We start from the raw sequence: 27,198 nt of genomic DNA, 5'->3' as shown, positions 1-27,198 counted from the left end.
GTTCGCGCTCTGTATTTTCTGCGAATGCTTTACTGAACAGAAGAAATATTTTATTCAAGAGATTTATGTAAGAGAGGGGCAAACCAAGATCAGGATGGTAATAGCAGCCGAGGTTATTACCGTCTCTACTGAATGCACACCGTGTGTCAGGCGCTGTTTTAAGCACTTTATCTCACTTCGTCCCTGCAATACTCTTAAGAGAGAAGTCCCGTTTTATTGCTCTTTGTGTAGGAAGGGGCCACAGGCACAGGACAGTGAGGCCACCTGCCCAGAGCCACGCTGGTAACAAGTGTGCAGTGCAGGTAGGGGTCGGGCTGGCTCACTCCAGAGCAGGTCGTCCTGTCGATACTGCTTCTTTTGTTCTTCCAGTAGATTCCGTATTTCTTTCCCAGGGAAGTGTTTTAAAGGAACAAATGGAATTTCTATTTAGTTTGCTGACCACCCCCCGGTCACCTGATTGTGTTTTCTACTCTTTAATCTTTGGGATTTAACTCCCTTTATCCTAACACGTGGTTTTTCAGGTCTTAGGTCATCTTTTAAAAACATAACGCTCTTTCGTGTTACAGATATGCCTCTTCACGTGCGACGAAGCAGTGACCCGGCTTTAATTGGCCTCTCCACTTCTGTCAGCGACAGTAACTTCTCTGAAGAGCCTTCTCGGAAAAACCCCACCCGCTGGTCGACCACCGCCGGCTTCCTCAAGCAAAACACGGCCGGCAACCCCACTGCGTGTGACAGGAAGGTAACCGCTTCTAGTTCACGTCTTCTTGGTGTCGGTGATGGGGGGGTCAGCTGTGGACCAGGCCTTGGCTTCCACAGCATCCCTGCCATGTGCTCTGTGACTGTCACCCCCAAGTTCAGATAACTTCCTGCTTTACATTGCCCTGGAATTTTGTGATAAAATCCATGCTATGTATTGGTACATGCAGTTATATATCCACTTTTTTTTTTTTGTCTTTTTGCTATTTCTTGGGCCGCCCCTGCAGCATATGGAGGTTCCCAGGCTAGGGGTCGAATCGGAGCTGTAGCCACCGGCCTACGCCAGAGCCACAGCAGCGCGGGATCCGAGCCGCATCTGTGACCTACACTGCAGCTCACGGCAACGCCGGATCTTTAACCCACTGAGCAAGGGCAGGGACCGAACCCGCAACCTCATGGTTCCTAGTTGGATTCGTTAACCACTGCGCCACGACGGGAACTGCGTATCCACTTTTTGAATAGATAATATGTGCATTTGATTAAAAATGGAAAATTTCAACATGAAATAGGTATACCTGAAGTCCCTCTCCTACCCTGGCTCCTGATCACCCCATGTTTCTTCCTGGGCAACCCCCCATGAGCTTTTCGTGTGTCCGTGGAGGGATAGTTTACGCATGAGTGAGCAGATGTTCCTGTTGCTTCCGGAGGAGCATTAAAGAAATCCCAGCCTGTGGCCGCTTAGGGATGAAAGTGGGTACCGTGGTCATTTACTCTCTCTACTCTTGGTAATTTTATCTCCCTACCAAATGGACGTGTACTGTTTAGTCTTAATAATATTCTCTCCCTTGACCTAATTTTATTTAGTTCATGACCTAATTTATTTAGTCCAAAGAAGTAAACTTCATTTTAGCCTATTTAGTCGACCTCTTTCCAATTTGTGTTAATGCTCTTTGTCATGTGTACCTGCAGAGCCCTGATCAGCCCTTTCTGTTCTGCCTCGAACCTTTTACCCAATGAGCTTTCAGCTGTGCATGTCATTTCCACTGCTGAATCTCCAAAATAGAGTCTCAGCAAACATCTGTTGAAGAATTAATAAGCGTTTTTCAGTGCACCCACTGAGCACCGTACCCATTGAAAAATGTAGAAATAGATTAATCACAGATAATAGTTAAATAAATGTAGCTTCGTACTTGCTTGATTTTATTCTTTGCCACCATGTAAAAATACCCACCCACCCCTTTTTTTTCCTTTTTGGCTGCCCTGCAGCATATGGAAGTTCCCAGGCCAGGGATCAGATCTGAGCCACCGTTGAGACCCATGCTGTAGCCGTTGGCAACACCGGATCCTTAACCCCCTGTGCTAGGCCGGGGATCGAACCTGTGCCCTGGAGCTGCAGAGATGCCACTGATCTCATTGTGTCACAGTGGGAACTCAAAAAAATACCTGTTTTAAATACTTCTTATTACTTGGTTTTATATTGCAACAAAATCTTTTTTATACTAGTTCAAGTAAAGAGAAAAAAAAAAAGGGAATATATAAGTTTAAACTGAGAAGAATCTACCAGAAAAAACCAGTGTGCTGTAGCCTCTGATTTTTTTGGATTAGGGGTTTAACTGTTAGGCTTACTTTTCTGATATATTTTATTAGACATGTGATGCCTGTCTGCTCAGTGGGATTAGCCTGCATTTTAGACTGCTTTATCAGGCAGTAAACTATTCAAAGAAGCAGAATCTGGTTTCTGAATATGCCTCATGACCTTTAATTTGTGTTCAGAATAGAACTGATTTATACGGATATTTACAAATATATAACAGGTCAAGTTGGGGGTTTAAAATTTGTTTATTACCTTTTAAAAAGGTTTTCACTTAGTTGAAGGATAGTGGGTCAGAAGTCACTGAGGCAATCAAGGCTTTCTTTTTAACTCATTCAACATTTGGGGTGTGAGTTAGCATTAGTTGCAGCAAACAGAACCACAATGGCTATTTTAAAGACTCAATATTAAGAATCTGATTTTTAGAAAATCCTTGGACGGGCTTGGAGGGCAGGTGGTAGGTAGGCTGGGCGCCCAGGCCTTTCTGAACCAGGTAGTACAACACGTCTGGCTGGCCTGGGGAGGGGGCAGCGGTGCAGGACCTGGCATCCTCCCTCCTGCTGTAGCACCTTCTCTGCACGTGCTCACCTTGCCTCCTGTCACCTGTGAAGCTGGGACCTGGACTCAGAAGTGCCCCAGAAAATGTCATCAGCTCCAGGGCATGCCACTAATCACAGCTCAGAAAATCCTCTGTTTCACAGTTATCGTTCAAATCTCAGGCCGTTGAATCCAAATGGGCAGAATGCAGTTTACTGCAGATCCTGATCTTCCAGCCTGGTGGCCCATGGAGGCTGCCTGGAGGGGTCTGATGTGCATACCACTAGGTACCATGTCCACTGCTGTTCAGGCTTTTTTTCTGGTCTTTTTTTAGGGCCACACCCATGGCTTATAGAGGTTCCCAGGCTAGGGGTCCAATGGCAACTGTAGATGCCGGCCTATACCACAGCTACAGCAACGCAGGATCTGAGCCATGTTTGCAACCTATACCACAGGTCTTGGCAATGCCGGATCCTTAACACCCTGAGCAAGGCCAGGGATCGAACCTGTGTCCTCATGGATGCTGGTCAGATTTGTTTCCACTGAGCCACGTCGGGAACTCCTATTGCTGTTCAATCTTAAATAACCATGTATCTATCATTGTAAAAGATGGGCAAACTAATAGAATAGGACAAAATTATATTATCCATAATTCCAAACACAGCAACAACCAATGTTAAGATGTCAGTGAACACACACACACACACGCACACGCACACGCACACACACACACACACAGAGTTGGAGTCGTTCTATGTCTGCATATTTGCATCCTGATTATTTCTACATTTTTTTTTTTTCTCCTCGTAGGGATTTCCCCTGGTGTGAATCTTATTAGAAAATATTTTTAATGAATGCAGAATATTCCTCTGTAGAATATACTTTATCTGTGGACATTTATACTATTATCATTTTTTTTTCACTTTATAAATGATCAGTGCTGTGAGACAAAGTTGAATATAATTTTATTTGTTTTTAAAAATGGCTACTTACCCAACAAGCTTTTTCCCTATTAGGAGTGGTGTTTAATGTAGCCAAATGCCTACACTTTCCCACAGCAAAGCCTTGATTCATACACAGATCTCTAGCTGCAATCGTATTCATGTATGACACACGTGTAAGTAACGTGTGATCAATTTGTCTTCTGAATTATCTTTGGCTTTATGTTCTCAATACCTATTTACTAAATTTACCAGTTTAGATTTTTTAAGCTGTTCCTATTTTAGACTGAGGATTTGTTTTTTTTAAAGCCTGATAAATCTGCCTTATTTTTAGTTATAAAAAATCTTCCTGCAGCTCCCTTCCTGGCTTAGCAGTTAACGAGCCCACCTAGGATCCATGAGGATGAGGTTTTGATCCCTGGCCTCACTCAGTGGGTTAAGGATCTGGCGTTGCCATGAGCTGTGGTGTAGGTTGCAGATGTGGCTCGGATCCCGAGTTGCTGTGGCTGTGGTGTGGGCCAGCAGCGGTTCAAACCCTAGTCTGCGGCCCTCAAAGGCCAAACAAAAAACTTCCCATGTTTTCTGTATTCAGAAAGGATGCCTGGAGGAAAGCATACTTGCTGATCAGTATTGGATTGATTTATTTCTGTAGCGTCCATGAGCACTTACCCTTGCTAGGCAGTTACAAGATGTTATAAATTTTATCATTGTGTAGAGGTTTAGGTTTTCGCTATAAAACCTTGGAAATTAATTACGTACAGGTTCTCAGTCCTGTGATTCATTGATCTGTCATGGTTAAAATAAGTTAATGTTTGAGTTCCCTGGTGACACAGTGGGTTAAGGATCCAGTGTTGTCACTGCTGTGGCTCAGGTTGCTGCTGTAGGGCAAGTGGGTTCAGTTCCTAGCCAGGGAACGTCTGCATGCTGTGGGCATGGCCAAAACAAAGAAAGAAAGAAAAGGAAAAACTTGACTCCTAGCTCCAGTTTCATAAGCAGCTTAATAGCTCAGGAAGCTTTCCCCAAAAGAACCTGTCTTTAAAAGAAAAAGATTAAAAAATAGTAATAATTTGATGTTCTTGAGTAGCTCATCTGCATACTTAGGTGGCTTCTCTTCTTTCAAGTTAAATAAGCAAAACAATTTCAGAGTGATGCTACCAATCAATTAAATGCCTTTATTTAGACTGGGTCTTTCTCTTCTGGTGCGTGAGAACTCGGCCATGCTGAGCTTGCCCTTGTAGTTCAAAACCACAGATGCGAGGTAGAGCCTTCCCAGTTAAAATAGTGGTAATCTCTCATCCCACTGTCAAGTTTAGAGGGAAAAGTGCACAGATTTTTTTGCGTGTGCGTGTCTTTTTAAGGTCTCACTCATGGCATATGGAAGTTCCCAGGCTAGGGGTTGAATCCGAGCTACAGCTGCCGGCCTACACTGCAGCCTCAGCAACTCGAGTTCCAAGCCATGTCAGCTCACGGCAATGCTGGATCCTTAAGCCACTGAATGTGGCCAGGGATCGAACCCACGTCCTCATGGATACTAGTTGGGTTCTTAACTTTCTGAGCCACAATGGAATCTTTTTTCTTTTTTCTTTTTTTTTTTTTTTTTGCACAGTGCACAGATTTTGATGCCATTAATCCAGGAGAAGGGTGCTCTGGGCTTCTGGGATGCTTAAGTTTTGCCATAGTTTTGTCTGGCAGTGAGGCGGAGAGTGGAGGAGAGTCTCGGCTTTCTTCAGAGCGCTTTGGAACGCGGGCTCCTTCCTCTTAGCGTTTTGTGGCTGACTGGCCTTTTCGACAGTTAGAGACCATTTTGGTCCCACTTTGGAAAGTATCTTGCTAGAAGATACATTTCCATTTGAGATTTTATGTGTGCGTATTAACATTTCATCTTGGCAAAGAGTATTTCAATGTATGTCAGTACTTCAAGCCATTTTGCCACCTGTCGAGCCGTCCTTGTTAGGTCAGGGTCCCAGGGAATGAAGAGACCGCCTAGGACCCGGAGAGCATCTGCTTCATTCCGGTGCAGTGAGGGGCTTATCAGGATCAGCTGCCATGAGGTCTCCGTACTGTTCTTTGTGCAGTGGTTATAAGTTGTTGTTCCTTTCCCTTAAATAAAGAAGTGTTGCTTTTCTAAGTTATAGTGCCCTCCAATTAACGTAGGTAGATTTAACATAAAAGCCACATTTTGGCCAGTTTCCAAGAGAGATTCTTACCCTGTTCAGGGAAGGGGAGGAAAGTGGCAAGAGAATGCACGGCCTCGGCATCTTTAGGTTTAAAAAAAAATTCTTTTGCATTTTTTAAAGAGAACTCTTGGGATGTTTCTGAGCCCCGGGTTTATTCTTTCTTTTTGATGTAGTTGCTTGGCACATTTGATATCTTTCCAATACCCCTGATAACATGCACACTCTTGGAAGAGATGCTGTCTTAATTATGTCTTTTGTCACCTCTCTTTCCATTACATTCAAAGAGTTGAGATTGTCCTTCTAACTTATAGAAAATGATTTTTACAAACCTTTCTTGTGGTATATTTTAAGAGCCCCCACACAATATTTTTTCTCCTAATAGTACCACTTGCTCTTTGCATGAGGAAGGTAATGAAGTGCATAAAGAAGCAGGTAAGTAATTTGGGGTCTTGACGATAAGGCATGTTGACATTTGGTGTATGAACTTGACTTCTATGGCGCATAGTAGAGCTCTACACAGACCGTGGCTGTCTTTGGAACCAAGGCGGAGTCATTCAACATGTACAATTGAATTTCCTGCCTTTTTTCCTAATTTATGTTAAAGTGAGAGCATTTTTTTGTGACTCATAAACATTCAATATTGATATAATGTTAAATAAACATTGCACGATGTTCTATTATGCGGTGATGTTTTTTGAGTTGTTTATTAACTTTGGTGATTTTTCTGTTCTTTAACATATTTATACTTTAGGTTTTTTTTTTTTCTTTTTTCTCTCTCTTATTAAGTAACCTTTAGAAGTACCCTTCAGAGAATGTCTTTGTATATATCAACTTTTGTCAGCATCTCTGATTCTTTTCTTAGGACAGATTCCTTAAATAGACTTATTGGACTAAGGAAACAAACATTTTTTTAAAGCTACAGATCCTTGTTTCCCATCGCTTCATGAATGAGAAAGTGAAAAGTACTTATGATGTATACAGCACTGTGAGAAGCCCGGGAGGGGCTGGGCTGGGATGGGGGGTAGGATGGAAAACATAAAGAAGCAACTGGGACTCTTTCTGAGTTCCAGCACTTACCTTCTTACTGAAGAATGTAATGTTTCCACTTGGCCGTGCATCAGAATTACGTGGGGACGTTTAAAAGATGAAACACACTGTTACCAGTAGATTTCATTTACCCATTTGAAAACATTTGTGTGTTTTTGCCTAAAGTTTCTGAGGCACAGTCTTTTTTTGGGAACTTGGGTCTAGCAGAAAAGGGAAGGTGTCTTTGTCAGGAGAAGGCAAACAGGAGTATAATTGTTATTTTGAGCTGTCTTCTTTTTAGGCTGATTTTTCTCTCTTAGCAGAATAGAATCCAGAACACTTAGCATATTTGGTTTTGTGACATATCACTTCTTTTCACACAGCTCAAATGTGTCATTTTTTAAATGAAAAGCTATTAAGATTAATTTTTTTGAGGGTTTTTTTTTTTTTTAAAGTATTATGGCAACCCATTGAGGTACTAGACCCTATCTTATCAATACAAAGCAGAACAGGAAATATTTTTCTAGATAGGAGCTATAATAAAAGCAGCGTTTCTCTTCATTGTTCCCTCGTGCATTCCCTCTTTCCCCAAATCTCAGTTTAAAGGGCATTTGAATACATAGGGTCAAGACACCAGATTCCCAGTATTCAGGTCACCAATGCTAATCAGACACAAGAAAACTCCAGAAAATGTCTACTACCTGTTTTATTGAGAGTGAGAAAACTTGTGCCGTTGATAGGCAGACCATTACCATAGCAATAATGTTTGAATCCTCCTCCCTGGGACTCTAAAATAGTGGCTTCCCGGTTCATTCATTCAGTCATTGGTCCATTTGTTCCTTTGTAAAACGATATTTTTACTTTACTTATTTTTTGCCTCCTTGTCCCCTTCTCAAACCTTTGGCTTCTTAGTCTCTGCTGCTGCTTGTTTATTCTTTCTAATGTACAAGGCTAAGAAATTCTTTAAAACCACGTTTCCCCTGGGAGAGCCCTATGGCTGTGTTTAATTTTCTGGGGTATAAGCTTCGAGGGAAATCCAGCTGAGACCTAGATCTTAGACTATCCTGCTGCAGCACTTGTACTTCCTGTTAAAAGCCTCCACAACTATAAATTTCACCTTTCTAGTTTGCATATTAAAAGATCTCGATTTGAAAGCACTGCGTTTTTGTGCTTTCAGTAAGTGATGCTTCTGCTCAGTTCTACACACATTTCTACAGTAGGTTCACCTCAAGTGCCAAGCTCACCTAGTCTGAGGTGTTAATAACCTAGACCCATCTATTTCTGTGCCACATTTAGGAATATAATCTGCTTCACATTCTTTAAATATTATAATTTGTGTTCATGGTTATAAAATCCTAAGGTGCTATTGAGAAAAAATGCTTAAGTCTGGATGTGATATTTTTAGAGTTCACAAACTGCTCCAGGAATGCAAATCCAAAGCCGTGTCAGAATCCTTGTTGAGCTTCCTCAGGGTTATGTATCGTACAGAAGAAAATGACGATGTCACACCTGCGTTTCTTTTCTTCCTTCTTTTTTTTTTTTTTAAATTGAAGTATGATTGATTTACAGTGTTGTATTAATTTCTGCTACACGGCAGAGTGATTCAGTTATACATGTGCATGTATCCTTTTAAAAATATTCTTTTCCACAATGATTGATCTCAGGATATTGAATCTAGTGCCTGTGCTCTACTGTAGGACCTTGTTACACCTGTTTTTCTTGACCTGGGGGAGGAGATGAGGACCCGGCACTGCTTAAATTATATTGAACAAACATTCACATACGCTTTAGACACTGAAAAATATTTTGGCCTCATTTCATCTTTTTAAGTTGGTTTTTTTTTTTTTTTTCCTGTCTTTTTGTCTTTTCTAGGGCTGCTTCTGTGGCATATGGAGGTTCCCAGGCTAGGGGTCTAATCAGAGCTGTAGCCGCTGGCCTATACCACAGCCACAGCAACGAAGGATCCGAGCCACATCTGCGACCTACACCACAGCTCACAGCAACGCGAGATCCTCAACCCACTGAGCAAGGCCAGGGATCGAACCCACAACCTCATGGTTCCTAGTCAGATTCGTTAACCACTGAGCCATGGTGGGAACTCCTCCATTTTTATTTTTATTTTTATTTTTTATAAACCTACCTACTTCGGGACATGGAATCATGTCCTGTCATTAAAGAGAAGAGCCTCACTGGGTGGGGGACTGGAGTATCTGATGTTTGCCTCCTGGCTGCAGGGGCAGCTCGGTTCTAATTTGCATGTGTCGTAGGTGCCATGTGTTCTGGGCTGCCTCTGAGGAGATGTGCTCCAGTCACCGTTTTTTTACGCCGTGAGGGTAGAAATGGCTTCCCCTCTCCAAACTACTGTTTCTGAGGTTTTGGTGTGTTTGTGCAAAGATAGCCAAGTTGTTCTGAGTACTTGCTTCTTGCCAGGCGTGTTGCATGTGGCATCTCATTTACTTGCCCTCAGAAGTATGAATGTTGTTGTTATTCCCAATGTAGTGATGCACTGGCAGAACCTGAGTTTAAATGATTCATCTAGTAGTCAAATTAACTGCTAAAAGATCACATTGTAATAGGAATCTAGATCGTCCAGTTTCAAATTCTGTGCTCTTAACAAGTATGCACCCTGCTTCCCAGCGTACTTACAGACTTTATACATTGCCCGGAGTTCATTTCATTGACTGTTTTAACAACCTTATCAGCTTTATCGCCTCTCAAACTTTCTCTTAAGCATTGAAATAGGAGTATTAGAATAATCAGCATGTATTATTAAAACTGGCATGATTTAAAAAGACTCACCAGGTCTTATAGTTTATATGTTAGCTTCATTAATACCACTGTTGATAATCTGATTTTGTTAACTGATCTCCACTTCTTTCCCCTTTTGGGGAGAAACTTGTGTCTTTGTTTTCTCGAGTTCTTGTGATTGATATTATTGTTGTAATTATCTAAATAGGCAATGTGCATCCTTTATATTTACCTATCTAAATATTTTTACCTTAAATGTAAAGCATTCCCTGTATTCGAAGAAATTACTAAATTTTGCACCATCTGTAACGAAAGTGGCAGCGTAACTGTCAGCAGCTCCTTCTTACATTTTTCTGTTTGCAACTGTAATTCCAGTGGGCTGGGCGGATGAGCAGTAGATACTCACCCAGTTGTCTAATTCCAAAGTGTCTAGTGTCTTTGGTAGATGTTTTGGAATTAGGCGACTCCTCTGCTTTACTTTTTCTCCCTCATGCTCTTGCATCTGTTCCCTTCTTCTCTTGGTTTGCGTAATTGCTCCTGATGCAAAATGTGATATTTATTTACAGTGGTAGTTTTGCAATATGAGCCTTTGCAGGTACTTGTTTTTTGAAAGAAAATGTACATTGGTATTTTGTGCCTTCGACATAAGAAACCTGTGGCACTTTCTAAAACGTTTTAAAGTTGTTTCAGATTCAAATTTGTTTTGCGGATGAAATTTGTTTTTCATCTTGACTGTGATTTTAGAAAACGAGCCAGGCTCCTCAAAATGTGATTCTGACCGGCAGCATCGATCTCTCATTTTTTTCTCATATGCTGCCCTTGGTGGCAGATGTAAGGTCAGAAGCGATGGTCCCATGTTCTCTGCCTGATCTTGCTGACTGGCGGCGGGGAGTGGGGGGGTGGAGGAGGGGCAGATGGCTGTGGGCCAACGAAGTGACCATGTTGGTTTTTATGCCATATTGCGAAAGAAATAAAATGGGAGCTGCCGTTACTGCTGCTTCCCTTTTAGCTCTGTTCCTTAGTTCCTCAGAATCCAGATGGAGGTAAATTTTCAACAAAATGTTGCACTTTCCTCCACATCTACTTTCTCCTCACCCACTTGTGCATGTTTTCATAGGACAAAGGAGACAGTCCCAGTTATATTAGGGAAGAGATCGGTGTATTTAACACCATTTTTTTTTGGCTGCACCTGCATCACGTGGATGTTCCCAGGTCAGGGATCGAACCCGCGCTGTAGCAGTGATCTGAGTCACAGACATGACAATGCTGGATCCTTAACCCGCTGAGCCACCAAGGAATTCTTAAAACAATTTTATAGCAAACATTTTATTCACGACTCTTCCTAAGACAATGTAGTATGTATCAATGAACCACCTCTAATGGAAATATAATTTGGGATTCAAGATGATGTAATGGCTTTGCCCTGCTTTACAAACAAGAACTCGGGAGGTACTTTGTTGTGGGTGGGAGGTCATTGTGGAGGAGTGGCTGGATATCGGAAGTTATATCATTACCCAGGTAAAGTATGGTTCCTGCTTAGATTGGAGATGGAGAGTTTGGCAAGGTTATGACTCAGAAACTGGGCATCGAGCTGGGGAGGCATAACCCCGCCAAATGGGAGCTGGTTAGTCATCCATCCTGGGCTCCACAGAGCACTTGTCAGAAATTCTCTGATTCTCTGCTGCTTTTTTTAGGCAGAGGTTAAGGTGCATGCTCTCTAGCCTTTTTCTTCCAGCTTTTAAAATTATCTGACGTTTTTCATGGTGTTCTGAGCCACTGCGTTGGGTTAGGAAGAACTGGGGAAATTGGTTCCAACAAGGAGCCTGAATGAGGCTGAGTTTTGCAGAAACTCATTTTCTTCTTCTTGGATTTCCTGGTCTATTCCAGGTGCACATCTGGTGGCTTCAGAGACCTCTGTGCCTTAGTGGTCGCCTCAGGAGACATCATGGCCCTTATACGTTGATGTACCTCCCTGAGAGATTTGACCAAGGGCTTTTATGTCGGGTTCTTTATGTTCATAGCCCGTTCCAGGGATTATTTTTCGTACCTGATATCAAGACTGTTAAGGGAGTTTCCATGTGGACTTGGGTGTTAAGGACCTGGCTTTGTCACTGCAGTGGCTTGATTTGGTCCCTGGGCTGGGAACTTAATGCATGCCGTGGGTGCAGCCAAATACATACACACACCCGTACATACATTAAAAAGACTGTTAACAAGGCTAGTTATAAGATGTGAGAAAAAATTATAATGTTAACCTTCCAGTTTTGTGAACATATCAACCTGAAGGATTTGCTTTGTGACAGGGAATTTATTTGCAAAACTAATCATAATTCTTAACGTGTACTGCTATACCGGAGAATTCCGACATGATTTTTTTTCTGTCCTATTAATAATTTTGGGTGTCCCATTGATCTAAATGTAATTTTACGATCTAGAAGCTATTAGGCCTGCAACAGAAAGGATGGACAAGAGTTATGATTTGTGATTTTTAAGACCAGATTGAGTTTTTAGAACTTTAACATTTCAAAGGGGAAAAAAACTAATAAAATTTGACTTGTATGCCAGGATATTTCACTTCATATGTTAATAAGAAATTTTGTTTCATATTTTCAAATTTTAAAAATGTTTTCAATTTTTTTTTTTTTTTTTAACTAATTCCTGTTCAAAACTTAAACTCAGGGGTTCCCGTCATGGTGCACGGGAAATGAATCCAATTAGGAACCATGAAGTTGCGGGCTCGATTCCTGGCCTCGCTCAGTAGATTAAGGATCTGGTGTTGCTGTGAGCTGTGGTGTAGGTCACAGATGTGACTCGGATCTGGTGTAGCTGTGGCTGTGGTGTAGGCCAGTGGCTACAGCTCTGATTAGACCCCTAGCCTGGGAATCTCCATATGCTGCAGGTATGGCTATAAAAAGACAAAAGATGGAAAAAAAAAAAAACCAAAAAAAACCTTAAACTCAATTTAAAGAGAAAGTTAAAGAATTAAAAGTAAAATATTTATTACTTATGGAATTTGATATTTGGCATTCAAAATCTTTGGATTTTGACTGTCAGTTTTTTTAATTTAAAAGAAGTTACAGGGAGTTCCTGTCGTGGCTCAGTGGTTAGCGAACCCGACTACCATCCATGAGGATGCGGGTTTGATCCCTGGCCTCGCTCAGTGGGTTAAGGATTTGGTGTTGCCGTGAGCTATGTAGGTCGAAGTCTACCATATTTACTGGACAAAATTTTGTTTTGAGAAAGAATGTATAAATGTTCAAATTTCTTCTTTGTCTTGTCACAGTTTTGCTCATAAGTAGGAGCAACTTTGAAACACATTCTTTTCTTTGTCTCCTCTTCCTCTCTCATTACTAATGATTAAGAATGTGAAGAAAGCAAGTATCAGAAAAGAAAGTAAGATGTGTACATACAGGTACTGGTATTTATGCTCATGGAGGGCCAGAAATTACAGTTCACGTGGAAATGATTGCTTGGCTTCTGATCAACAACATTAGGCAGAATGCAGGATGTTGGTTGCCATGGAGTTCAAGCAATGCTTTTTAAGTTCACTGCTCTTGAAAATAGCCATGTGCCTAAGATAAGTGATGATAAATACTGTGTTTGAGATAAAATCCTGTGTTTCCTTATTTAAAAAAAAATGTCTTGGAGTTCTCACTGTGGTTCAGTCGGGTAAGAATCCAACATAGCCTTCAAGAGGATGCAGGTTCCATCCCTGGCCTCACTCAGTGGGTTAAGGCTCTGGCGTTTCCACAAGCTGAGGCGTAGGCCGCCCATGGGGCTCAGATCCAGTGCTGCTGCCTCTGTGGCGTAGGCCAGTCAGTGGCAGCTCTGATTTAACTCCTAGCCCAGGAACTTCCATATGCCACAAGAATGGCCTTAAAAAAAAAAAAAAAAAAAGTCTTAATCAGCATGCAGTTGGTTTAAACTGGTAGGGACCGCTGAACTTTCTGACTTCATTTTCAAGTTGGTTATTGAACCTGTGTTTTGTGTGAGTCAATTTATTTATCCCCACCCATCTCTCTTCCTTTGCATCCCCATCCCATTCTGAGTTATATCTAGAGGGTGGTTTGAAGGTCAGAAAAATACACTCACAGCAGTCTTGTTTACAGACCATTTTATGGTTGTTATCTTGAAGCTTTAACCTTGGCATTGCTTCCAAGGTCAATCGCTGGTGTAGCCATCAGGAGGCAGACAAGATAAACTGGTCCCAGAGCAGGAATGAGTCTGTCACATTTAATCTACAGTATGATTATGAAAGATTTTAACAAGCTTCCTGCAATTTAAAAAAAAAAAATTCTCCTCAGCCATAATTGCTAATTTCAGGTTAGACATCCTGAAAATAATTTCCTTTTTTTTTTTTTTTTTTTTTTTTTTTTGGTCTATCTTTTCTTAGGGAAATGATAAAGCAGAAAATTGAATTCTCTTTGCCCCAACTGCACAGTTGAAAAATATTATAAATTTCAAATCTTAAAATCACCTAGGAATATTTGAAACCATAGGATTCCTAGAGGGTTGCAAAAGCTATACTTATAGGCATTGGGTGTTTAATATTTCAAAATATGGCACAATTCCTAATGATTTTTCAAAAGAGGTTTGGAATTTTTGCCTTGAAATAAAATGGAAATGTCATTGAATTTCCTATATAACATGGAAATATCCATTACTTCTCTAATGTTCATGAAGTAGTCCTGTATTTCTGCAAATAGGTGTAGGTTTGCCAGGAAATCTGACCATCAGCTAAATAGCTGTTTCTGAGAGATAAAGCCTTGGAACTGCAGCTTAGTATGCCAGGAATAAGCCTCTATCCCAAGGCATTGGGTGGGTTCTGTGTGATTTCTTTTATTGAATTGTAATTGGCTCAGGCAGGGGAAGAGAGGGCAGTCCATTGCCTTATGCTGGAAGAGATTTCCTCCATGAGCAGGGTACTGCTACCAGGGGGCAGCAAATTAATATGCATTTCTCAGCCTGAGTGGCTTTGTGACACCTGGTGATGTGGCAGTACATTTAGATGATAAGGAAAATCCCTGATCACAGCAGGAGCATCTGTTTTTTTCTGGCAAGAGGGGGAGTTTCCCACCCAGTGCAAAAGCTGGAGTGGCTTTTTGCACCTGTCTCATAAGTGGAGGATTAAAGTTATAATTAAAAAAAATAGGAGAGTAATTCCTTATGGTATTTTTCTTATATAATCTTTCAGACATAAAATAGTGGCTTTACTCCAATAACGTTTAATTACTAGCAAATTAATAATTATTATGGTTTTCTATATTGGTCTTGCTGCTAGTTTTTTAAAATAAGTCTAAAGAAAAAGATGTCTTTCGGAGTTCCTGTCGTGGCTCAGTGGTTAATGAATCTGACTAGGAACCATGAGGTTGTGGGTTCGATCCCTGCCCTTACTCAGTGGGTTAACTATCCGGCGTTGCTGTGAGCTGTGGTGTAGGTCGCAGATGCAGCTCAGATCCCGCGTTGCTGTGGCTGTGATGTAGGCTGGTGTCTATAGCTCCGATTCGACCCCTAGCCTGGGAACCTCCACATGCCTTGGGAAGCAGCCCTAGAAAAGATTAAAAAAAAAAATTATTTCTTTCTTTGTTTTGCTTTGAAGTTTACCAAAATATGTGGAGTTCCCTGGTAGCTTAGTGGGTTAAGGATCCAGTGTTGTCACTGCTGTGGCTCAGGTTCGATTCCTGGTGCAGGCACTTCCGCATGCCGTGGGTTCAGCCAAAAAAAGAAAAAAATAAATAAAGACAAAGTTTACCAGTATACAGAATGGAGGTATTAATGTGATCATGGAATAAAATAGATTTAAAATCCCATTCTCCAATTTATTATAGATACAGCTACAGCTCTACCTTATTGCAAAAATATCAGTGGCACCAATATTGTTGGTTTATTTTTTTTCTTCTTCAGGTTATGAAATAGAGGTTTTGCAAATACATTTAACAATCATTCTGACCTTTTTTTGCAGTTGATTACAGTTTGGTCAATGAAAAATATAGATAGTTTTGCATAGACATACTGAGAAGTCCCACAGTTTTAAAAACATTTACACTGAAGAAAAAACATGTTTTCAAATTGAAAATAGAATGCATCATATCCATTTCAGTTGTCAGCAGAGACGATCCAAGTTGTATATTGTGAAGTAGAAGATACATTGTGTGTTATAAGGTTTACAAATGTGCTCACATCATAGATGGTAATCACAGCTTTATAAGACTACACTGTGTGTGCACCTGATCCAAACTTCAGATGGGATTTTGAGGAAGAACATAGCTGAAGTGCTCGTAGCATGGCACAGTGTTGTCCACAAAATAATGGATATGTGTGATGAGTAATATATTTTAGAAATTCGTCACTTAGCTCATAATGACCAAGGTGACTGTAAGTGGACTTTTCATTCATCATAAATTAGTGTATGAATTTATGATTGACTTTTCCATAATAACATTGAATTAGGAAGAATTTTTTATTGTTTGAGATGTAATCTCAGCTTTGTTTTTCCTACCAAGACAATACTGAAAGTCGCTTACACAAATGTAAAACTGTGGAATTTTTTGGATGGAGTTCCAAAGGACAGATCTTTTGACTTTTAGCCCTTATTTGCCTTAACATGATTACTTTGTAGCGGCCAGGTGCATGAATTACATGTCATAATTGATATAAATGGAGAAATGCCATACTGCTGTTTAGATGCAATTGGAAAGAATTGCATTTCCCATAGACACTGTACACTGTGGGTGTGACGTAAGGTTGAAATAGGCAGATAAGTGGTATACATCTTTTAGTCTAAATTTTAAAGTACAGTTATTATACTTCGGTGGAAATGCGTTTTTGTTAGTCATGATTTTTTTTTTCTTTTTATCTTTTTAGGGCCACACGCACGACATATGGAAGTTCCCAGGCTAGGGAGCTGCAGCTGCTGGCCTACGCCACAGGCAGAGCAACGCCAACACCAGATCCGGGCCACATCTCTGACCTACACCACAGCTCATGGCAACTGCAGATCCTTAACCCCGTGAGAGAGGCCAGGGATCAGCCCATGTCCTCATGGATCCTAGTCGGGTTTGTTACTGCTGAACCATGATGGGAACTCCGTGATACCTTTTTAAACCATTCCCTTATCCATTTTTAACACAACTGATAGAAATGTTCCTTTAAAATTCTGGGATTCTGAAATTGTGCAAAAATAGGAATCATCACAAATATTCAGAAGAAGCCCTCCATGTAGGTGTAGGCCAGTGAGCTAAGTGCTGGAGTTTAAAGGTGACTGGTGATTTTCTGCTGAGGTTTCACTGTGATCATGGAAATAGCAATTTTAAAAATTAACTAAATTATAAGTTAGAACTATAATTAGATGTAAAGTTGGAATATAGAGGTAACAGGAAGCATGACATGATTAGTTCTGTTGAGAATCAGGAAATGCTTCTTAGAGAAGGCAACTTGTGAGCTGGATGTTGAAGAGTGGTGAGGGTTTTTACAGAGGAAGTGTTACCAGGAGTTGAGGCTCAGAAAGATGCTGATGCGTCGTTGCCGTCGTGGCTCAGTGGTTAACGAATCTGACTAGGAATCATGAGGTTGTGGGTTCAATCCCTGGCCTTGCTCAGCGGATTAAGGATCTGGTGTTGCTGTGAGCTGTGGTGTAGGTCACAGATGCAGCTCAGATCTGGCGTGGCTGTGGCTGTGGTGTAGGCCAGTGGCTACAGCTCCGATTAGACCCCTGGCCTGGGAACCTCCATATGCAGTAGGTGTGGCCCTAGAAAAGGCAAAAAGACAAAAAAAGAGATGCTGATGCTGGTGCAGAGTCCTAGGGCACTGCAAGTCCCTGGGTCCAGCAGCACACATCCCAGGTGTGATATGACCTAAGGGGCATTTTAGAATGATCCCCTGTGGGAAGTGGCATGGAATGTGGTTGGGGAGGATAACGAGCCAGTGTCCAGTTCGAAGGCTGCTTCTGCTTGCGGCGAAGCAGCAGAGGAGAGGCACGTTGATCCTGAGCGAGGATCATGGCCATCGCGTAAGATCTTGGCAACGAACATTGGGTTGACAGGGCCAAGCAATGGCAGGGATTGGTTGGGGGAGGGAGGTGAAGGGGTGATGACTGTATTTCAGTAGGGCCCCGGAATTGATAAAAGAAGCGAGTTTCATCTTCATCTGTGGATTCTGAGGTATCTTTGGGACATCCTGTTGGAAATTTAGATCATGAAGTCAGAAGAACAGGTTAGTGTTGGTGGCCTGTGTGTAGGACTTGTCAGGGAGGAAGGTTTGAAATCGAAGGCCTTTGAGCTTGTTCAGGGAGACAGCAGTGACAGCAGTGGTCCCGTGTAAGAACCCATGAGGGCCATTTAGGGGAAGAGGGATAATGAGGGAGGAGGTTCCAAAGGAATCAAAAGGAAGTACCAGCCGTCTTTTGGATTCTAGACATCGAGGAAAGAGAGTTTTGTGGCATCTGGTCTTTTCGTTTTAAAGATGTATTTTTCCTTTTGTAAGTGGCTTTTTGTCTCTCTGCATACAGCCAGTTCGTTTACCAACTTTTCCCCAGGGGCTTTAGCATCCACAGATGATCTTTGCCTGAATGAGGGGTTGAAAATGGTGATTTTTCTAATCCTAGTAATTTTTCATTAGGAGTTGAAAATGGTGATTTTTGTAATCCTATTAATTTTCTACTTCCATTACTTGGCATTTTTCTGAACAGATGACTCCCCCCCGCCCCACGGGCACTATTAGTTTCTCTGAAGTACAGTTGCTTCTGAGAAGGTAGGGTTTTTAATACTTTCTGTTTGATGCTTCGAAGTAAAGACTTGGTGTAATAATCACCTCTAATGGTGGAAAATGAATAGAAAAACCAGGGCCCTAGCCAGTGGTAGGAGCCTCAAGATCCTTGACATAAAAACTGGGCCTGTTTTGCCACCCTTCCATTCCTTCCTCTCTTCATGGACATTTAAGTTTCTGTCATTAATAAGAGCTTCTCATGACTTATTTAAATTTCTGGTCAGTAAGTTTGTGGACTTCCATGGAAATAGATAGTTTTGCTTTGTTCTGAAGTTTCCATGCTCATGTTTTAAGGAGGGACTCTTGGGATTTTGAGATAAAGTGAGTGAACTTTAGTTTATTCATTTGGTTCATGCTTTCCTTTAGTCTTTGTCAATGTCCTCTGCGTATTTTTACCATTTCCACATTCCTGTATGCAAGGTCAATACTTCATCCCCAGGCGTGGAGCAGCAATTAATCTTCCTAGTGTTTTCTTTGTACTGGTGGTTATGCCCTGTTGCCCTGTCACAGCTTTCTTGAGCCACAGTAACCAGAAACATACAGAGATTTTCTAGCAAAAAGGATGTGCTGCTGATGTTTCATTCTACTACTGAGATTTTTTGTTTGTTTGTTTGTTTCGTTTTATTTTTTTTAATGGCTGCGGCATGTCGAAGTTCCCAGGTCAGGGACTGAACCCAAGCCACAGCAGTGATGCCACTGGATCTTTACCTACTTGGCTGCCAGAGAACTTCCCTATGATTGAATTTTTAAAGTTTATTTTCTATAGTTTGATTTTAAAAGCCTCACAAAGTTTCGTGCTAAAGTTTATACTGATAAATATGCATAGATTAAAAATTTTTTTTGGCGTTCTCTGGTGGCCTAACAGTATTCTTAGGTCCAGTAATATTGGCTTAGGTCCATCATGGTCAATTCACTTTTAAGTTTTATTCTCCGATGGAACAGAAACAGGATCCTGGTCTATGGCTAAGGCCTATACAATGCAAATCTCTTATATTATACTTCGTTTGTTTTACATGTGTGTTTGCTGTTCATGTGGTGTCATTAACAAAGAATAAGAATCAGTCGTGTCTGTGATGATTTTTATAATCAGACTACCCTTAACAAAGTTTGTAAGCCAAATATTTGGGTACTTCTCTTCAAGTGGAGCACTTATGTAAGTGGGTTGAATTGAGGTTAACATTTTAAATTTGTTCTTGTAGGAGATGTTTAAATTTAGTTATTGAATTAAATGTTTGACTTTCCTACCGTATCTGAGCCTTCTCACTTCTTTCCAGAAGCTTGCAATTAAGTTTTTCGGCCCTAAAGTGAAAGCAAGTTGGTATAAATTATTATCTGAAAGGAATACTTTGGTTGCTCTGAGGTGTATTAAATAAATGCACATCAGTGGACTAGGTTTTTATATGAAGACGTCACGTGCCCTTAGCATGCCGGGGTGGACAGTTATGTGTCTCTTATGCACCATGTATTGGAATAAATTGATTTTTTTCCTCTACTTAATATTGGAATTATTGTTTACAACTAGCTTGTGAGCAAGGCGACAGACTAGCCCAGAGTCTTACGTCTCTTGCCCAAAGTCACAATACCACGACCATCTAAATAAAGTACAAACTCATTTGGCTTCCCTGTTTTAAACACTTTTGGTGAGTGATAAAAAGTATCTCCCGCTGATATTCTAAGGGAAGAAAGAAGAAGAACAGTGAAAATGCTGTGACTGAATGAAAGTTGGGCATCGACGTGTTTTCCGTTTTCTGGTGCCTGCCCTTGGCCTGGGGAAGTTGACAGAGGAGGGCGGTGTGTTCCGTCTGTCGTGCGCCTGCGTGTGTGGCCACCGTCATCAGATTCCCTGATGCCAGGCATTTCTGTGGTCGAGCCCGGATGAAATGTCCTCAGTCAGCTCTTTTGTGTAGACTCGGGAAACATACTTTCAATATGTAGAGTCATTTTTCTGCTAGTTGTGAGAGGCCAGGTGCATTATCACTTGACAAGGTCTGGTTTTTTTACAAGACACGTTTTTGTTTCTTTTTAAATAGAAAGATGAAAACTACAGAAGCCTCCCACGGGACACTAGTAACTGGTCTAACCAATTTCAGAGAGACAATGCTCGCTCATCTCTGAGTGCCAGTCACCCAATGGTGGACAAGTGGCTGGAGAAGCAAGAACAGGTAACACAACCCAATCCTTCTACACGCGTCGGTGGTGTGACTTCCTAGCCCATCCCCCCAGCTGTTTCTCTCTGTCACAGTCGTGCTGGCAGGTAGATGATTCAGACCATCTCTGGGTGTGTGCCAGGCTCTGTCTCAGAGCCTGGCTAACGTCAATGCACAGTATTTCAGTGGTGGTTCCTGACTGAAGATTCTCATAAGCAGTTGCTGTAGGTTTTGAAGTGTCACCACTGTCGTGTTGCTGGGCTCCCGAGGCGCAGATATTTGGTGTGAATAATGCAGCTTATGAGCAGACTTTCAAGACCACCTGTGGGCTCCCCTCTTGATTGAGAGGCAGTCAAGTCAAAGGATCTGAAGAAGCAAATTAAAATTTTCCCTTATCCCCCGACCTTCCTTATGGGAGAAATAAATATAAGCTCTCGTCTTGTGTCGGGTCTGGGGAGATGTCCTTTCGTAAATTCGAGGACCTGTTGTAAGCATGTATGTTTTCAGAGTTGCTTAGTTCAGCCTGTGGGGTAGCCACCTCCCGTTCACGACATCAGAATTATTCACCACTCAGCATGCGTAAATGATTCCTGTCTTGGGAAGGAGACTATTTGCACCATCACTGTTTGTATGAAGATTAAGAATTTATCTGGTAAGTTTTGACATATGGAGTATTTTTGCGGAGTTTCTGCTGTGGTGCAGTGGGTTGAAAATCTGACTGCAGCGGCCTGGGTCTCCTTGGAGGCTTGGATTTGATCTCCAGTCTCGTTCAGTGGGTTGAAGAATCTGGTGTTGCTGTGGCTGTGGTGTAGGTTGCAGCTGTGGCTCAGATTCAGTCCCTGGCCTGGGAACTTCCATTGGCTGCAGGTGCAGCCATAAAATTAAAAAAAAAATTTTTTTTTTTTCTCTCAGTGTTGTTTTTGTAAAAGTGTTCGTTGTTTATCATGAGTCACAGTGTTTTCTCGGTAGTGGGTATCCCGGTCTGGTCTTTGTAGTTTTAATAGTTTTGATATTAATCCACTTATTTGGTTCTTTCGCCGTTTATTTTCTTTAAAAAGTTCATACGGATCACAGACTAGGTAAGTACTCAGTGGGAGATTGTTTTGTTTATCTGTTTCAGTGATTTCTAAAATTGTTGATAATTCAGTTGCCCAGATCCTGGAATAGCCGTTTTTCAATTTAGTTGAATGATATCAGTGGAAAGGAATCCTTAGTGTTTTCCTGAATTTATCTCAGTCTATGTTTGACAGTATAAACCTTCTAAAATAGTTTTGTGTATACAGGGTGTTTGAATATGAAACAATACAGAAGAACTGCTTGATTTTGATACCTGCGATAGTATGCTTTTTAATCATATAATACATAACATAAAACATTACATGGTGGAAATAATTTTAACTAATTAAAAAAAAAGTGGAAGTTCTACTTAGGAAAAACAAGTGATTAAAACCAAGTAAAAACCAGTGGTAATGAAACACTAATACCAAGTAGTTTAAAGTCTATATTATTTTGAGAAAATTATCACTTTGAAATAATTTTTTAAGTTTAGTGTGGGCCTGGGATCAGGTGGGATTTGGGGTGTGGGATTTGAGCCCTCGCTCATCTTATCTGCACCTCTGTGTATGCACGTACTGAATGGGATAAGTATAGAACCTGCCTCCTCAAGGGATTTAATACCTGTTGGGGACATAGGATCAGGCCTGGTACTCAGAAAAACCCAGTGTGTCTTACTTTATTTGTTGGGAAAACACTGGGTGCTAATACAGAAAGTCTAGATTGTGTGATAAGGGACTACTCCTTGCCCCTTTAACAAGATGACAGGGGAAGGGAAGGCGGGGGTTCCATTTTTGGCTTGGTACCTTCCCTGAGGGTCTGGGTCTTTGGCTTCTCTGGGAGCCCCCTTTCCTGCCCCAGTCCTGGCTGTCACATCCTTGCAGAAGGGAGTTGTGCTCTCCTCTTCTTTGCGGCTCATTTGAAAGCAGGTAAGCTTTTCCCACCAGCAGTCCCCCTGTCCTTCCCTTCATGTGTTTTGTTGTCCAGAATCACATGGCTTGCCTGCCCATTTCTAAATCAAAGGCAGTAAAAGTAGCTGCCTTGGTTTAGGCTAATTGAGCGTGATCTCCTGGGGCTGGGGCTGGAGCTGGGGTTTACCTTCTTTGAAACACAATTGCTCATCACGGAACACAGTCAGGGCTCCGTTTCAGCTAAATATGCTGAATCTGACCATTTTATTGCAAGATTAGGAGAAAAAAAAATTGGCAGACCAGAGTTTCTAAAATATGATACATTTAATTATTTCTAAAAATATAGCTTTGTCTTACTGTTGTGGTTGTAGACCTGCTTTTAAGAGAAGTAATATAGCTTTTCTTTGTAATTTTGGTATAAAATGGTTTCTTTTTAAGCAAAAGGGATACATTGAGAAGCCACACAAACACCCTTTTCCCTCCCAAAACTAAGCCTTGATTTGCTCCTGTTGAAGTTATTTGAAATATTTGTTCCATGATAAGAAAGTTTGTTTTTTTTAAATAAGCATTTTCTTAGTCTAAGTAGCCTATTGCAGATGACATTTGATAACTGATTCCTGAGCCTAAAATCATCTTATTCCTTGGCTTAGGTTTAAGAAATGAAGATCCATTCATTAAGTTTAATGATTTCACATCAGCAGGGTAGTTAACTAGCCTGAAATCTACTTAACTGGACAAGAACAGCAAAAACAAAACAAAGCCCATATTAAAACTTTGGCTCTGCACAATTATTTGGGCAGAAGAGGACAAATAGGTTATGCTAGATACACTGAAACTCTAGTCCAGCCATCCTCATTTAATTCTGAATTTATTCGTTTAACTAACTGTTCCCAGGACTCATCCAACTTTAATAGCCTGGTGTCTCTTCTGTGGCTTTATTTTTTTGCCTTAGTTTCTGCCATTAAAATATAGTGAAGAAGTGGCATCATGTAGATAAAAGAATGTTTCATTTGGTTAAAAAAGACAACAACGACCCTCGCCTTTATGATTTGGGGTCACCAGGGTGGAGCTGATGTCTTCTTTCAGATATGCCATCTGCATTGAAGAGGTCAAGAGAGTTCTAGGTTTTATACGCCTCTAGTGGTTTTGTTTTTGCTCTATTTCCTACTAGAGTGCTTGTCTCTCATTAGCTCTATGTTTTGAAGGCAATTATGATCACATCAGCTTTGCCAGTGGGAATAAACAGTAGGAATATAAAGGACCAAGGAGGGTGTGGGTGCTGAGCAAGCAGGCACCTCTGAAAGCAGAGGTGCTTCTTCTTTTGTGGGACTGATCCTATGTAAGGGGCCACTGACTCTTCTTTCCCTCTGTTCAAGTGCTGATGAGTCACACTTCTGCCACCAAAAGTAGGTGGTGTTTCTGAACTTGAACCAGGAAGCACTTGGAGCCAAACTCAATGTGGATGAGTTCATGACTGATTCATCCTGCTCAGAATAGCCTGTAGCTATTGTTTTATATCAGAGACCTCTCAGAAGCTAGGGGACTGTGTGTCTTTCAAAGGCGTCTTTTCTCGCTTGAATCTTGTGACTTCCTTCTTCTGAGAGAAGAAAGTCAGAGGATTTGAAAACTAAAACTAAATTTTGTGCTGCCTTGAAGAAGGTCTCCTGCTTCTGGAATTTTGACTCTGAGACCCAAGAGACAAAATGCGCAGCAATTTTTTTTTTTTGATAGTTTTGATGTTTGGCAAGACTTTGAGAAATCTGAATTCCTTTTCACAATGACCATTTCCCAGACTCCGTGTGGACTATAATTTAATTTTGGCAGAGCATAGATCATAAGCTGCCTTTGTTCTTATATCCTCACCAGTTTATTGCAACTCATAAATTCCACAAGAGAGGAGGCAGGAACTTTACACTCCATGATCGGGAGAATGGGGACCAGCTAATTGGGAGCCTGCCATTTTCACTACTTTGTCTTGGTCTGAAGGCAATTAGCAGAAATCGCGAGGAGGTGGAAGGCACTTTCCAACCACCACTTATGCTCTGTTACAGGGGATGACTGGCTGACCTTTAGAGAAAAGTCTATGTTTTCAAGTTCTTTCCATCGAGCAAAAACTTCATCTAATTGGCAGATTAGCCTGAGTTGGGGGTTGGGGGGGGACTCAGGGAAAGACTTTAGATGTGTGCTGATGATGAGATTCAGGTTTGACTCTGCATGTGCTGCATCCTCCCCTTCGGAGCCTTCACGTTAGTGTCTCAGAGCCTTGAGGCCAGGAGTTTTAGGCGACTGAACTGCCTTTTTCCTTCTTATTTTGTGCACTTTTGTCACTGTCTCTAGCCATGATGCTCTTGCTCCTGGCTTTTGTGTGCACACAGAACATTGCTGGCTTCCGATCTCTTATTCCTTCTGAAACGAAGGTGCCTAATACAGATATGTGTCTGTTTTTACATCAGCTTAGTATTTGCAGAGTCCTAGAGATGATAATAAGAGACTAGCCGAGTGAGTGTTAAATAGGTAACATCTAATAAAATAATGCTATAGAGTGAGTGCTTATGTCTTCTTATTTTCAAAAAAGAAGAGCCCAGTATTGTCTCTTGGTCCGATACTTTTGAACATTTGAAAATATTTATGCCTTATGATTAATGTGCCCCTGCCGCACATTGAGGATATTCACCAATCATGGAAAAGGTAAATTGCCATGAATGTGTTTCATTTTTACGTTTCATTATAATTTGATCAAGGGCAAATTTTTGAAGATCTAGGGCAGAAGTAAAATTTTCACAAGTAGAGCCTATTTTGGATGTGAGTAAATAGCATTGTGAAGAAACATTTTTAAGCTTCTCCAAACTTCATATGGGGATAGTTTTAAACAAAATGAGTAAGTCGGTCAGTCCGTCCTCGTCCTCGGGGTCCTGAGTTCTGCCCGTGTGATGAATGATGGGGGTCAGGGCTCGAACTGTGGGCCTTGCATCCGAACTTCTCCCTGCAGATGGTTTTTCTTCCATCTGCCTGCACAGAGGAAGATGCTTATTCTGTCCAAAGTGCTTAAAAGCCTGTTCTTTCTTTCTTACCTTTTTTTGTTTTTTGGTCTTTTGAGGGCCGCACCTGCGGCATAAGGAGGTTCCCAGGCTAGAGGTTGAATCGGAACTGTAGCTGCCCATCTATGCCACACCAGATCTGAGCCACATCTTCGATCTATACCACATCCTCATGGATACCAGTCAGGTTTGTTACCACTGAGCCACAGTGGGAACTCTCTTAAAAGCCAAAAACCCAACCAACCAACCAACAAATGAACAAAATTCTCATTTCACTGATGCTTAGAACCATCCAGATGACATAGATAAGTTGTTTTCCAGAATATGAGCTGATCAGACTTTCTTAATGACAAAATTAGGAGGCAGCTTCTTCAGAAATCTGGTTACAACAGCTGCACGCTGGTCCGTGAAATGACTGCAGGGTCATCCCATTAGGACATGGCGAAGCTCTAGCAATTCCTGATGTGGGAACTGGCCGGCCTTCATGGTCATGAGTTTAGGTTCTGGTGCTGCCAAGTAGTAATTGGAACTTGGTTTGTTTGTTTATTCTGTAGCACAGAGACCCCAAGTAATCAAATGATTCTGGATTATCTGGTTAAAAATAAGGAGGAGTAAGAAGTATTCGGCCTCCAAATTCTGCAGTTCTACAGTTTTCTACTAAAAAGAAGGGGATTTGCTGATAGGATTTCCTAGTTGGCAGTTTTGCAGAACTTGCACAGAAGCAAACATAATTGTGTCACCTCTTGCAGCAGCAAGCGTAGAAACGAAAAACATCAATCGTCTTAAAATTAAATTTAGTTTTCATTATAAAATGCCATTGCTTTTCTTTCTAGCAGAAACCTGTCACATGCACAATAACACCAAAAATAAAACCAAAACAGTCTTTGAAGAGACGTGTCACGCCACCTGGCTATGCCAAGAGTAGATTGTTTTGCTGTGCTTTGATAATGGGACGACTGCAGTTATAACACTGTCTTAAAATTATTTGAGGTTTAAAACATGATGAAAGTATCCTCTCTGTCTGTGACACATCTTTTCCATAAGCCCTACACGTATTCTACTTTTATTATCAAAGAACTGTGGACTCAAAGCATCAAGTTCAAGAACAAGACTGGAATCCAGGGAGTTGGTGGACATTCATCTGAGGACACACGAGTTTCCCAGGGTACCTTGCCAGGCCGCTTTGGATGGTGTTTTCTCATGAGCACAACAGGTAGCATTTTGTCCCTACGTAAACTGAGTGGCACACACCTCACTGATGTGGCCATGTCTGGGTGGTATAAACTCTGCAGGCTTCTGTTTTCAGTATAGACAAAGTGGGGAAGATAATGCCCACTTGGCAGAGACTGGCATTGCATGTGAAGATCCAGTGAGATGACACTTATCAAAGTGCAGATCCAGTTTGGGGTGGGTTGTAGGCACGAGTTAAGTTGAGTACGAACAGGCTTAATGGCTACACCTCAGCGCCTCTTCCTAGCGTTGAGTCTCGGACTGTTTTTCTGAAGTATTATTTTCTCCTGGCACACTGGGCGTACTGTTTGGCAGGCTGGGCGGGTTCATTTTCGTC

General features: G+C 41.4%; 1 protein-coding gene across 1 annotated transcript in view; it reads left to right on the top strand.

Annotated features, from left to right (window-relative positions):
- PARD3 (par-3 family cell polarity regulator) overlaps nucleotides 1-27,198 on the top strand; it is a 632,416-nt gene that overhangs the window by 282,213 nt on the left and 323,005 nt on the right. The window contains 2 exon segments of the mRNA XM_021064231.1: nucleotides 567-742; nucleotides 20,513-20,644. Coding sequence (XP_020919890.1) covers nucleotides 567-742; nucleotides 20,513-20,644 — 308 coding nt within the window.

Source organism: Sus scrofa, chromosome 10 (assembly GCF_000003025.6).
Source record: "Sus scrofa isolate TJ Tabasco breed Duroc chromosome 10, Sscrofa11.1, whole genome shotgun sequence".
NCBI lineage: Eukaryota > Metazoa > Chordata > Mammalia > Artiodactyla > Suidae > Sus > Sus scrofa.
The sequence above is the reverse complement of the archived record's forward strand: the minus strand, read 5'-3'. Positions and strand labels throughout refer to the sequence as shown.